Here is an 11,619-nt window from a genome sequence, read left to right on the forward strand (position 1 = left end):
TGAAGAAGCTAGCGTTTTGACACTTAAAAATGACTACTGATAAGATTATTGGAACAAATAAGAAAGTTCTAGTAAAAAAAAAATTATTTTAACAGTATTTTGTGGCATAGAAAATCATAAATTTATTCTGTACGAATACTTTTTTCACCCCTAAATATTTATAATTGTATATAAATTCATTAGTTACTATAATTTATTAGTTTATTTTGCATTTTCTTAGTTTATGCATGTGTATGCAAATATAGTATTGGTATATCCCATTTATGTTCATTAGAAAGTAAATAAATAAAGAATTTTGACATGTAGGAATATTTATTTCCCCCCCACTGTATATATATATATATATATATACATGTATACACACACACACACACACACACACATGTATTTTCTAGGATAATCAGTAAGTTGTCATAATAGTACTTGGAGTTTCAAATGCCGGAGCGAAGAGCTATGATGCATTCTCATCGGCTATTAATGTTTAAGAATTTAGTTGAGAATATTAGTAGAAGTTCTAGCCTCTCCTCTGATATAGACATATTTAATATTGCTGCCACAATATATAACAAAGCTCTTAAAGGTAGTGGATTTAAAGAGGAAATAGCTTACACACCTGCTATGATGCTAGAAATAAAGAAAAGGAAACATAGACACTGGAAAATTATCTGGTTCACACCCTCTTACTCCTCCAAAGTGACCTTTAATATAGGTAAATATTTCTTGTCACTTATAGATAGACACTTTCCAATAAATCATAAACATAGGAAACTCTTTAATAAGGATAACCGAAAAATTAATTTGAGTTCAACCCCAAATTTTAAAATCAAAATTGCACACAATGCAGAAAAACAACACAAAGCCGGTTGGTCCTGCAGGGATAAAGACTTGTGCCCACTAAATCAAGCCTGTGTGACTGAGGCTGTTATTTATGAAGCCACTGTAAATTCTATGAATGCTAATAACACAGTTTCGTCAAAGAGATATGTGGGCTTCACGGAGGGAAATTTTAAAGCAAGGTTCAACAATTACACCTTAAGCTTCAGACACTGGGATAAATGAAAAACTACCAAATTATCCAGTCATATATGGTTCTCAATAGAACAAAGTGTTAGCTTTTGGATTTACTGGAAGATCTTGGCCAAGTGTAAACCTTATACCAACAATAGTGGCAAGTGTGGTCGTTGTGATATAGAAAGATGACTCATCTGGAAAAGTTCCTTGGACTTTGCTACATGTCTAAATTCAGGAACTGAACTTTTGGGATCATGTTCACATATGACAAAATACCTGTTACAGTTGTGGGCTCCCCAGAATCACAGATAGAATCTGCTTTTTTACTATGTTCCTGCACAAGCTTTCCATATGTCTTAACATTTTTCATTGTTTTATATATATTTTTTCATTTTTTCTTTTCATTTGTGTGATTGTGTACATGTATGAGTATATGAATATGTAACCAGAGTACGTGATAGAATACTTAATTTTAGATTAGTCCTTCATCATGGGTTAGCAACCATCTTGGCCTATGCCCCTCAGCCCGGGTTACCTGATGGACAGAAAGACCGATTTTATGACACCCTCTTGCAGTCTACCTCGTCGATGAATGACAGGGACTTTCTCTATGTGGCTGGGGACTTCAATGGACATGTTGGACAACATTCAGGGGGCTTCCATGGCGTACATGGAGGCTATGGTTTTGGTTCCTGCAATGAGGAGGGAATCAGGCTGCTGGAGTTCTGTGATGCAAATGACCTTATGATCTGCAATACTAACTTCAGGAAACCTGCGAGTCACCTAGTCACCTACCGTTCTGGCAGACACACTAGCCAAATTGACTACATCCCCGCCAGGAAAAGGGAAAGATGGCTGCTTATAAATGCCAAAGCCTTCCCAGGCGAAGAATGTACCCCACAACATAGACTAGTAGTTAGTGACTTCAGGATCTGGGCTAAGTGGTTGCCCAGAAGATGACCAGCATGGAGAAGGGTCTGGCAGCTCAAAGATCCTGCGAATAGACAGAGATTTACAGAATTATTACTCAAAGCCTTTGACAAAATAGAAGGGGATATAGCTTCACATGATGTAGAAGACAACTGGAGGTTTCTATGGGACAACCTACTGAGAGCCACTGATCAGATCTGTGGATGGTGCAAAGTCCCCTCTTAACCCAAAATAATGTGGTGGTGGAACAATGTTGTTGACAGGGCTATTAGACAAAAGAAACAGGCTTGGAAGGACTGAAAGAACGGTGGTAGCAGGGAATTGTATCAGACTGCCAGAAGGGAAGCTGGCGACAGGTTTATTTAACCAGAGTGGAAGCAGATAAGAAAAAATTTGCCAATGTTCTGTGCCGTGAGGACCAAAGACTTGAGGTATTTCGTGCTGCAAGACAGTGTGTGAGTGAGAATCGTGATGTCGTAGGAGAGAAATGTGTTCACATGGATGATGGTACGCTTGCACTAAACGAGGCTGCAAAGAGAGAGGTTTGGAGACGCCACTATGAAAGGTTGCTCAATAAAGAGAATGAATGGGAGAAAGAGAGTCTGCCAAATGTCGACCCAACAGAGGGACCAGCTATCCGAGTTGACAGTACCTTGGTAGATAAAGCAATTAAGAGTATGAAGACAGGGAAAGCCCCTGGCCCATCAGGAATCACAGCAGAGATGCTCAAAATATCTGGCAGTGTCAGCTATAGCCTAGTCACCTGTATTGTTAACCAGGTGAAACACGAAGGAGTCATACCCAATGACTGGTGTAGCAGCACCAAAGTCAACTGCTACAAAGGTAAAGGTGACGCTTTAGATACAAATAATTACAGAGGTATCAAGTTGTTGGATCAGGTAATGAAAGTCACGGAGAGGGTCATAGCCGAACTAATTAGGGAGAGAGTCAGCTTAGATGAGATGTAGTTTGGGTTTGTTCCAGGGAAAAGCACCACTGATGCTAAATTTCTGGTAAGACAGCTGCAGGAGAAATACCTAGCCAAAGATAAACCTCTGTACTTGGCTTTCGTTGACATGGAGAAAGCTTTTGACAGGGTTCCCTGATCCCTTATCTGGTGGTCAATGAGGAAACTAGGGATAGATGAATAGTTAGTGAGAGCTGTGTGAGCCATGTACAGAGACGCTGTCAGTAAGGTGAAGGTTGGCAACGAGTACAGTGAAGAATTCCGGGTAGATGTAGGGTCCACCAAGGTTCAGTCCTCAGCCTCCTATTTATTATAGTCCTCCAGGCAATAACACAGGAATTCAAGACGGGATGCCCCTGGGAGCTCCTCTATGCTGATGACCTTGTGCTAATTGCTGAGTCACAATCAAAACTAGAGAAGTTTCAGGTGTGAAAGCAAGGACTAAAATCGAAGGGCCTTAGAGTCAACCTAGCTAAAATCAAAGTCCTAATAAGTAGGAAGGTAGACAAAACACAAACCCCTTCAGGTAGATGGCCTTGCTCGATCTGTAGAAAATGCGTATATAAGATGTACCCAGTGTAAGCTATGAATACATAAGAGGTGCAGCAATATCAAAGGAAGGCTAACTGGGAAGTTAATTTTTGTATGTAGCAGATGTTCAGGAGCAATAAACACTGAAAATGTGCAGAAAACAACTTCTGCCACATTCCAGGGAGAAAAACCAGACGTAGTTGATAGCTTCCGCTAACTAGGTGACCAAGTTAGTTATGGGGGAGTGTGCGTTGAAAGTGTAGCTGTTAGAATAAGAATAGCCTGGGCAAAGTTCAGAGAGCTCTTACCTCTGCTGGTGACAAAGGGCCTCTCACTCAGAGTAAAAGGCAGACAGTATGACACATGTGTATGAACAGCCATGCTACATGGCAGTGAAACATGGGCCGTTACTGCTGAGGACATACGTAAGCTCACAAGGAATGAAGCCAGTATGCTCTGATGGATGTGTAATGTCAGTGTGCATACTCAACAGAATGTAAGTACCTTGAGAGAAAAGTTGAACCTAAGAAGCATCAGTTGTGGTGTGCAAGAGAGACGATTGCGCTGATATGGTCATGTGGCGAGAATGGATGAGGATAGCTGTGTGAAAAAGTGCCACACCCTAGTGGTTGAGGAAACCTGTGGAAGAGATAGACCCATGGAGACATGGGATGAGGTGGTGAAGCACGACCTTCAAACATTAGGCCTCACCGAGGCAATGACTTGTGACCGAGACGTTTGGAAATATGCTGTGCGTGAGAAGACCCGGCAAGCGAAGTGAGACCATAATCCGAGGCCTTTGCCAGGGGAGTAGCCAGCCCACTCATGAGTACCTTTCCGTCATTGGACACTAAACACCGTTTGCGAAGACCTGTTGGGGTAAGTGAAAGCGAAATTGTGATGGCACCTGTACCAGTGGAGCGCTAAGAGCATTGTCCGAGCATGATTGTTGCCAGAGCGGATGTCTGGCTTCGTGCTAGTGGCACGTAAATAGCACCTTTTGAGTGTGATCATTACCAGTGTCGCATTACTGGCACTTGTGCCGGTGGCATGTGAAAAGACATTCGAGCGAGGACGTTGCCAGTGCTACTGGACTGGCTCCTGTGCAGGTGGCACGTAAAATACAGCATTTTGAGTGTGGCCGTTGCCAGTACCGCCTGAGTGGCCTTGATGCCGGTGGCACGTAAAAGCACCCACTACACTCTCAGAGTGGTTGGTGTTAGGAAGGGCATCCAGCTGTAGAAACTCTGCCAAATTAGATTGGAGCCTGGTGTAGCCAGTCCTCAGTCAAATCGTCCAACCCATGCTAAATTTTGCAGCACCAGTACATTTCAAATGAAAAATAACATCGCTTAAATCACCTTTATTTTCCACTTCGTATGACTGTGCTATTTTCAAAACTTGCACCATAACACCCTGAAGAGTTTCAGACCCCACTTCTCTGTTCATGCTCTCCTCGAGTTGCATAAACCTTCTCTTTCAGGTATCCCCACAAGAAAAAATCTGGGCTAGTGAAATCTGTGGAATGTGAAGGTCAGTTGATATTGCCTCAGCAGGAGATTATTTTCTCTCCAAAGCATTGCTGTAGCAACTGCATTGTTTCTTTTGCAATATAAGCAGTTGCCCATCTTTTTGGAACCATGTGTGAGGTCTACTTTGAATGGCCTTCATGTTGCCCAGACTTGACTAGCCCGTATTTTTTCTTGTTGGGTTACCTGAGAGGGTTTACATCAAGAAACTGGAGACCCTGGTGCAACTGAAGGAGAATATCAATAAAGAAATAGGAGAAGTGAGGTCTGAAACTCTTGAGGGTGTTACAGTACAAGTTTTGGAAAGAGCACAGACATACTAAGCTGAAAATGGCTGCCATGTAAGTGATGTCATTTTTCATATGTGATGTAGTGGTGTTGCACAATATGACTTATACATATCAATTTCCATTATGTTCTTTATATTGTATCAAAGTTTCATACATTTATTTTTAATGTTAAGGAAGTTATTAAAAATTGAAATCTATTAGTGACTTAAGAGGCATGTTGTTGTGGTTATAAAGGCTGAGCATAGCGATTTAGAAATATCTTGATTTTTAAAAGTTGCCAAATCTTTCATCTACAAAGTTTGTAAGGAGCTAGAGATTGAAGATGGAAATGTACCACCAGTATCAAAGCATGAAATGCTCTGAAATCATCAGAACACCTAAATTTATCCAGCAGTTTCAACAGACCATTGATTACAATCCCAGAAAGTCCATGAGGTCAACTGCAAAAGATCTCCATGTGTGAGAAGGAACAGTCAGAAATGTTGTCCATGAAGACATCAGATATAAGTCTTATATGATGAGAAAAGATCAATTTGTCAGAAAAAACTAAAGAAAATCACTACATCAGATCTAAAAGAATCTTAAACAAACTGAAAAATCCAGCAGAAGAAGATTTGATTAGGTTTTTCTCAAATGAGAAAATCTTTGACCAAAATCAAAAAGTTAACAGAAGAAATAACAGATGGTTATGTTCGGACTCTTCGGAAGTCCTGAGTGTTATGCATACAAAATTTCCTGCAGCTGTCATGGTTTTAGGGGTTGTCAGCAATGAAGGACATGTGATACCTCCTTACTTCTTTCCACAAGGCTTTAGAGTTAACTCTGCTGCCTACATTGAGGTCCTGGAAATAATTGTTAAGCCCTGGATAGATGGTGTATGCAATGGAAGGTCATGTATGTTTCAGTAAGACTCTGCACTATCACACATGGCTCTAGTAACACAGGAACAGATGGCTGAAAATTTTCATGATCATTTGGCCTCCTAATTCCCCAGTTTTCAATCTATTGGACTATTACATGTAGAGTGTTGTTAAGAGAGAGGTCAATGAACACACCCATAGCACCAAAGATTCTTTGAAAGCTGCCATAGTCAGAGTAATGTCCAAAATGAACCAGGACCACTTGATTCAAACATGTAGATGATTTAGATCTCATATAGAAGCAGTTATTGAAGCTGAAGGTGGCTCTAGTGAATAAAATTATAGAAAAGAAGGTTTATTTTTATCCTTGTATCATTTTTTGATAAGTAAAACCATTATCTGTTATTATATAGCTGCTTTTTATAAACATAAATCTGTTCTCAAATATCTTATGCACCCTATTTATATATGCCAGTATCAGTCAGTGAGAATGAGTACTCAACACCTTATTGGTGGATAAATATTCTTTATTTGTGGATTAACAAAACAACCATTGGTTTCATGTGGAAGAGATCTCTGCAATTATTCATGCAAACCACTTGGAAATGTTGGTACTTCTCCCCATATATTTTACAAGTTCATGTGCATATGTTTCTGTGAATTTTGTGATGTCATAAATGTGTCATGCATATTTATCTATGTAGTTAGGAAATCCAGTATGAGTTTGTGGTGGTATGTCTGTTATGCATATGTTAATGCTCAAATAAAATATGTATTTGTTTGTTACGGTTGGTCAGAACATGACCATTGGTTTTGCACCTATAAAGCATTGAGCTGTATAGGTGACTTGTCAGACTCAAATGGCTGGAGGCACATAACATCTCTACAACTGGAAGGAAGAAAGTTTTATGGTCAGTTTTGTAAACAAAAGATATTTGAAATGAATGCTAAAAATAAGCTTTCAGGCAAGGTGGGGTTATCTGCCTTACATCGGTTACAGCCATGTCTGTAATGATTTTCAAAGCTGGTGGCATGTTCCTATTTGGCAGATGGGGAATTCCAAGCTTGCGACAGGAAATGCCTTTGATGGGGGCATTGACTAAAAACTTCTTTTGTGGAGTTTAAAGAGATCCCCAGATCTAGTGAGTTTTTCAGGATAGTTGTCCTCTCAGACAAGCAAAGCTTATATTATTTGCTCCCATAGTGATATGGCCCCAGGTGTTTAAAGAGCCTCCATTTAATTAAGCATGGCATACATTCCTCTTAAATACCATACATATTTGGCAAGGGATGTGATATTATGCCTCTCTGGTATTCTAAAAGGAGAACCTGTGGTTACTCAGACACTGCTTAATGGGGCCACCTATGGACCTGACATACTTCTGTACCTGTGCTCCTGTGCAGATGGTGTTATAGCCACTGTTGTTGCTGTTGTTAACTCTGCTGCTGTCACTGCTGGGCCTGATGCAGGTGCTATTCCTGGTGTTGCTGCTATTTCTGGCTGTGATTCTAGTGTTGAAGTCGCTGTTGGTGTAGCTGGCCACTGCTGGCCGTATTGCTAGTGCTTTTGCTGCTGTTGGTATTGCTCCAGTAGCTGCCTCTGTTGCTTGATGAGTTACTAGTGTAGCTGCCTCTGCTGCCACCACTGCTGTGATTCCCAGAGCAAGGCAGCTACAGCAGCAATAATTAGCATAGTTTTCTAGAATTGAATACACTGAGGCAAATGAACAAAGGTTTCAGAAATTAAAGAAAATGACTATAGTTACAATACAACTTTAGTTAGATACAACAAATTAACATTCATAAACACATCCAAATCAAAGAGATATGAGTTACTAAGAAAAATATAGATCACTTTACAACAAATAGCCATAAAATTTTAAAATTCTGTTTTTCTCTTTTTGTAGTTGAGGAACAAAGTCTATAAATGCTAAACTTTCATTAATCAACACCCTCAGTATATTAGAAGAGTGTATGCTAGAGATAATAGAAGGATCTTAGAAATGAAATAATGAGTAGAACCATGTCTCCTACTGATTTTCTTTTTATTTCAGTTTTTTGTTGGAACGTCTTGTTCTAACATTTACAGGTTTAATTTTGCTGAATTTTCTTGCATTTTACTCAATACTGGACATTCTTCCTCAATTAATGATATTATATTTCCACAGTAAGTATTAATTAATTAATTTTTTTTTCCATGCTAGAATCTACTTGGGTGGTACTCTCAAAAACCAGTTGAAATTCTGTCAAGAATTTGATTTAGTAACACTTAACTGGAAATCATAGTGTGCTGCACAAAAACAAATTACTTTTGTCATTGATAGGGTTTGAAACTATGTTCTAAATATTTAAGAAATTGAACTTTAATGGAAGGAATTGGCAGATTATGAAAAAATATTAAGCAGAAGCTAGTGACTAGTAATATACTTGAGGGTCATTGATTTCACTTCACAGATGATACTAAAATTAATCTATATGCAACAAGTGATGCTATACACTCCAGTTTCTCTCAAGTAACTCTTAAATATTAAGCAGGCAGCCTTGATTTTGTAGGTTTGATGAGTTGCTGTGTTTGTAGCACTATAATCATAATGTTGTAGCATTAGAGGAAACTATTAGGTTGGTGCATAATTATTGCGGCTTTTTTTCAATAAATTTTATTCAACAAAATCAATAACATTTAATAAAAACATCTTTAAATGATTATTCCAGAGCATATTCATCATCTATTCACTGGAGCATATTCCCATTTGCTTGGCAGTTGGTTGGAATAATCTTTTAAAAATATTTTTGTTAAATGCTGTTATTGTTTTTGTTGAATAAAATTTATTGTAAAAAGCTGCAATAATTATGCACCAACCTAATATAATAGAAAACGATATTTAATTTCTTGCTGAAACCATACTTAATTTCAAGCTAACCTTCACATAAGTCTTCCAAGATCCCAGCTGCTGACAGTATTTATGGATGCTATATATAGTAAAATTAAAACATATAAAAGACAGCATATATAAAGATATAAGACATCAAGTTTTGGATCATGCATTCCATTATAGGATCTTTGTTGTGCTTAAGTGGCACAACCCTAATTATTTCACTGAGCGTAACTGAATATTAGGTGAAGGGTATATGTCAAGTGACCTACCAGAGATAGGATGCTAGTCTGTTTTCCTCTCAGCTGATTAATGCTGCTCAAGCTGATCTTGATGAAATGTTTAACTAATTAAACTTAATATATATTATTCCAGCTATTAATAATGTTTCAGGTGATTCTGTGGTAGCTAAGAATTTGACTGCAACTGACAGCTCAAGTAATAATATTGTGTCATGACTTTTTCTACAGATACCATTGGCACCACCATCATCACCTCATTGCACTTGTCACTATACTTTTGTTATATGTTCTGCTGCTAACTTATAGCTACAATATAAAGCTGATCCTAGAGATAGAAATCTGTAAATGAATTACTCCAATGATAATTCACTTTCATAAGCAGAACAACTGCCAATTTTGGTTAATTGTTTTTTAAGTGCTGGATTTTCTATTTTATTACATTTCTGCTTTAATAACCTTTCTTCTACTTTATCATTTTTATAGAAGGAAAGCTTTTGTATTGCAGCCTCTGTAGTTCTTGGCTCTACTCTCCAATTCCTTTTGCTCAATTTCTTCTCTTTACAATAATAATACTTGTATTGTTTGGAAAAATAAATATGTTACTTCACTGGGTCACTTTTGCTCTTATATCTAACAGTGAGACAGCAGATCTTTTTTTAACTTGTGGAAAAGAAGAAATCCGAGTCTGGCATGCTTCTTCAGAGAAAGAAATGTTACGGATCACAGTTTCCAATATGACATGTAATGCACTGGATATTTCACGTGATGGTTCTATCATAATTAGTGGTATGGAAAATGACTAAATTTTTTGAGAATTATGTTAACTACTTTTTCATAAAAATTAAACAATCACTTTAAACAGCTGCTTCTTTGCTGTGTTTATTATTTTGCAATTGGTAATCATTAGCTGTTGCTCTCTCCAAATATCATTACTGTCATTATCTCTAGCAGCAATACAGCATGCTGTTAATGAAGCTTCTTCTTAACATTCTAATTACCATTATGAACAGCCACCTCACAAGCTACTCTATCATCTCATGTTTAGATAGTGAGCTGAGAGAAAAACTCAAGAAATAAATGCTTGGTTATACTACTTTTGAGATAGCAGTGAGAATAAAGAATGAAAATCAGTAGTGATATAGACTCTTGTTTATATTGCTAGTGGGGAGATAAAGCCCTGCTACTTCCAGCAATGAGACCACTAGATCACATAATTTTGTCCTTGTTTGGTCTTAACAATGATGAATGCTTGACCACAAAAAATAGCAGTGATTCATCACCCCACCAGCAATACATAGACAGTACCAGGATAGGTGTTGGGGTCATGATTAGATAGTTAGCTTGTTAAAATATATACACCTCCCCACAACAAACCAAACTACATCTCCTTTTCTCTTCCTCACATTTCCTCTTTTCCGTGCATTATACTTATGATTATCTCTTGTTCCCCAATCCTGTTCTCACTGCATCATTGCTATCCTGTTGTCCCCCACTTCTTCTATATACCCATGTTTCACCAGTCACTACATTCCCCACACTCACTCTTACATTCATATGAAGTCCCTGCTCCCTAGGCAATGCTCTACCATCCCATTTATATTCTGATTCCCCTACCTTGAGGGTATGCCCTGGCACTTCACTTCCATCTTCCTCCTGCTCTCTCTTGCACTCTCACCCTCTCGCTCTCTTCCACTTCCTCCACCCTCTCTCTCTCTCTCTTGCTCTCTTCCTCTAGCTGGGTAACCATGTAGCACCTCTACAGCAAGCCACCTGTTTTAATCTCTCTGTCACACTCTAACCTCTCATCACCTGGCACAAGGCAGTCTCAAATGTGATCCCTCTCAAAGGATGTCTGTCTTGCAAGTTACTTGGTTATCCCCTCCAGTGCAGGTGCATCCAGTCCACACTGTATAGTGGTTGGTGTTTGGAAGGGCAGACTCTTTGTTGCAAGTTAATGTCACTGAAAGAGTGCCACCATTGAATACAGTAATGAAATGCACATCTCCACAGCATCTGTAAATTGGGCATTTTAAGAGTCAGGATCTTGATTAGCAGCACAGAGATATGGTATCAGGCTACCTGGTACCATATAAAGTTAGCCATCTGAGAACCTCATTTGGATATTAATGGCAACACTATAATTCATTATATATATCATCATCATCATCATCATCGTTTAACGTCCGCTTTCCATGCTAGCATGGGTTGGACGATTTGACTGAGGACTGGTGAAACCGGATGGCAACACCAGGCTCCAGTCTGATTTGGCAGAGTTTCTACAGCTGGATGCCCTTCCTAACGCCAACCACTCAGAGAGTGTAGTGGGTGCTTTTACGTGTCACCCGCACGAAAACGGCCACGCTCGAAATGGTGTCTTTTATGTGCC

General features: G+C 38.8%; 1 protein-coding gene across 1 annotated transcript in view; it reads left to right on the forward strand.

The window, feature by feature from the left end:
- The window catches only part of LOC106871634 (cilia- and flagella-associated protein 52), a 52,247-nt gene that overhangs the window by 32,334 nt on the left and 8,294 nt on the right, over positions 1-11,619 (forward strand). Inside the window, exons 3-4 of the mRNA XM_014918209.2 lie at positions 8,173-8,285; positions 9,871-10,019. Of these exons, the coding sequence (XP_014773695.1) occupies positions 8,173-8,285; positions 9,871-10,019 (262 nt within the window). The remainder of the gene's footprint in view (positions 1-8,172; positions 8,286-9,870; positions 10,020-11,619) is intronic.

The sequence above is a fragment of the Octopus bimaculoides genome, chromosome 17 (genome assembly GCF_001194135.2).
Source record: "Octopus bimaculoides isolate UCB-OBI-ISO-001 chromosome 17, ASM119413v2, whole genome shotgun sequence".
In the NCBI taxonomy this organism is placed as follows: domain Eukaryota; kingdom Metazoa; phylum Mollusca; class Cephalopoda; order Octopoda; family Octopodidae; genus Octopus; species Octopus bimaculoides.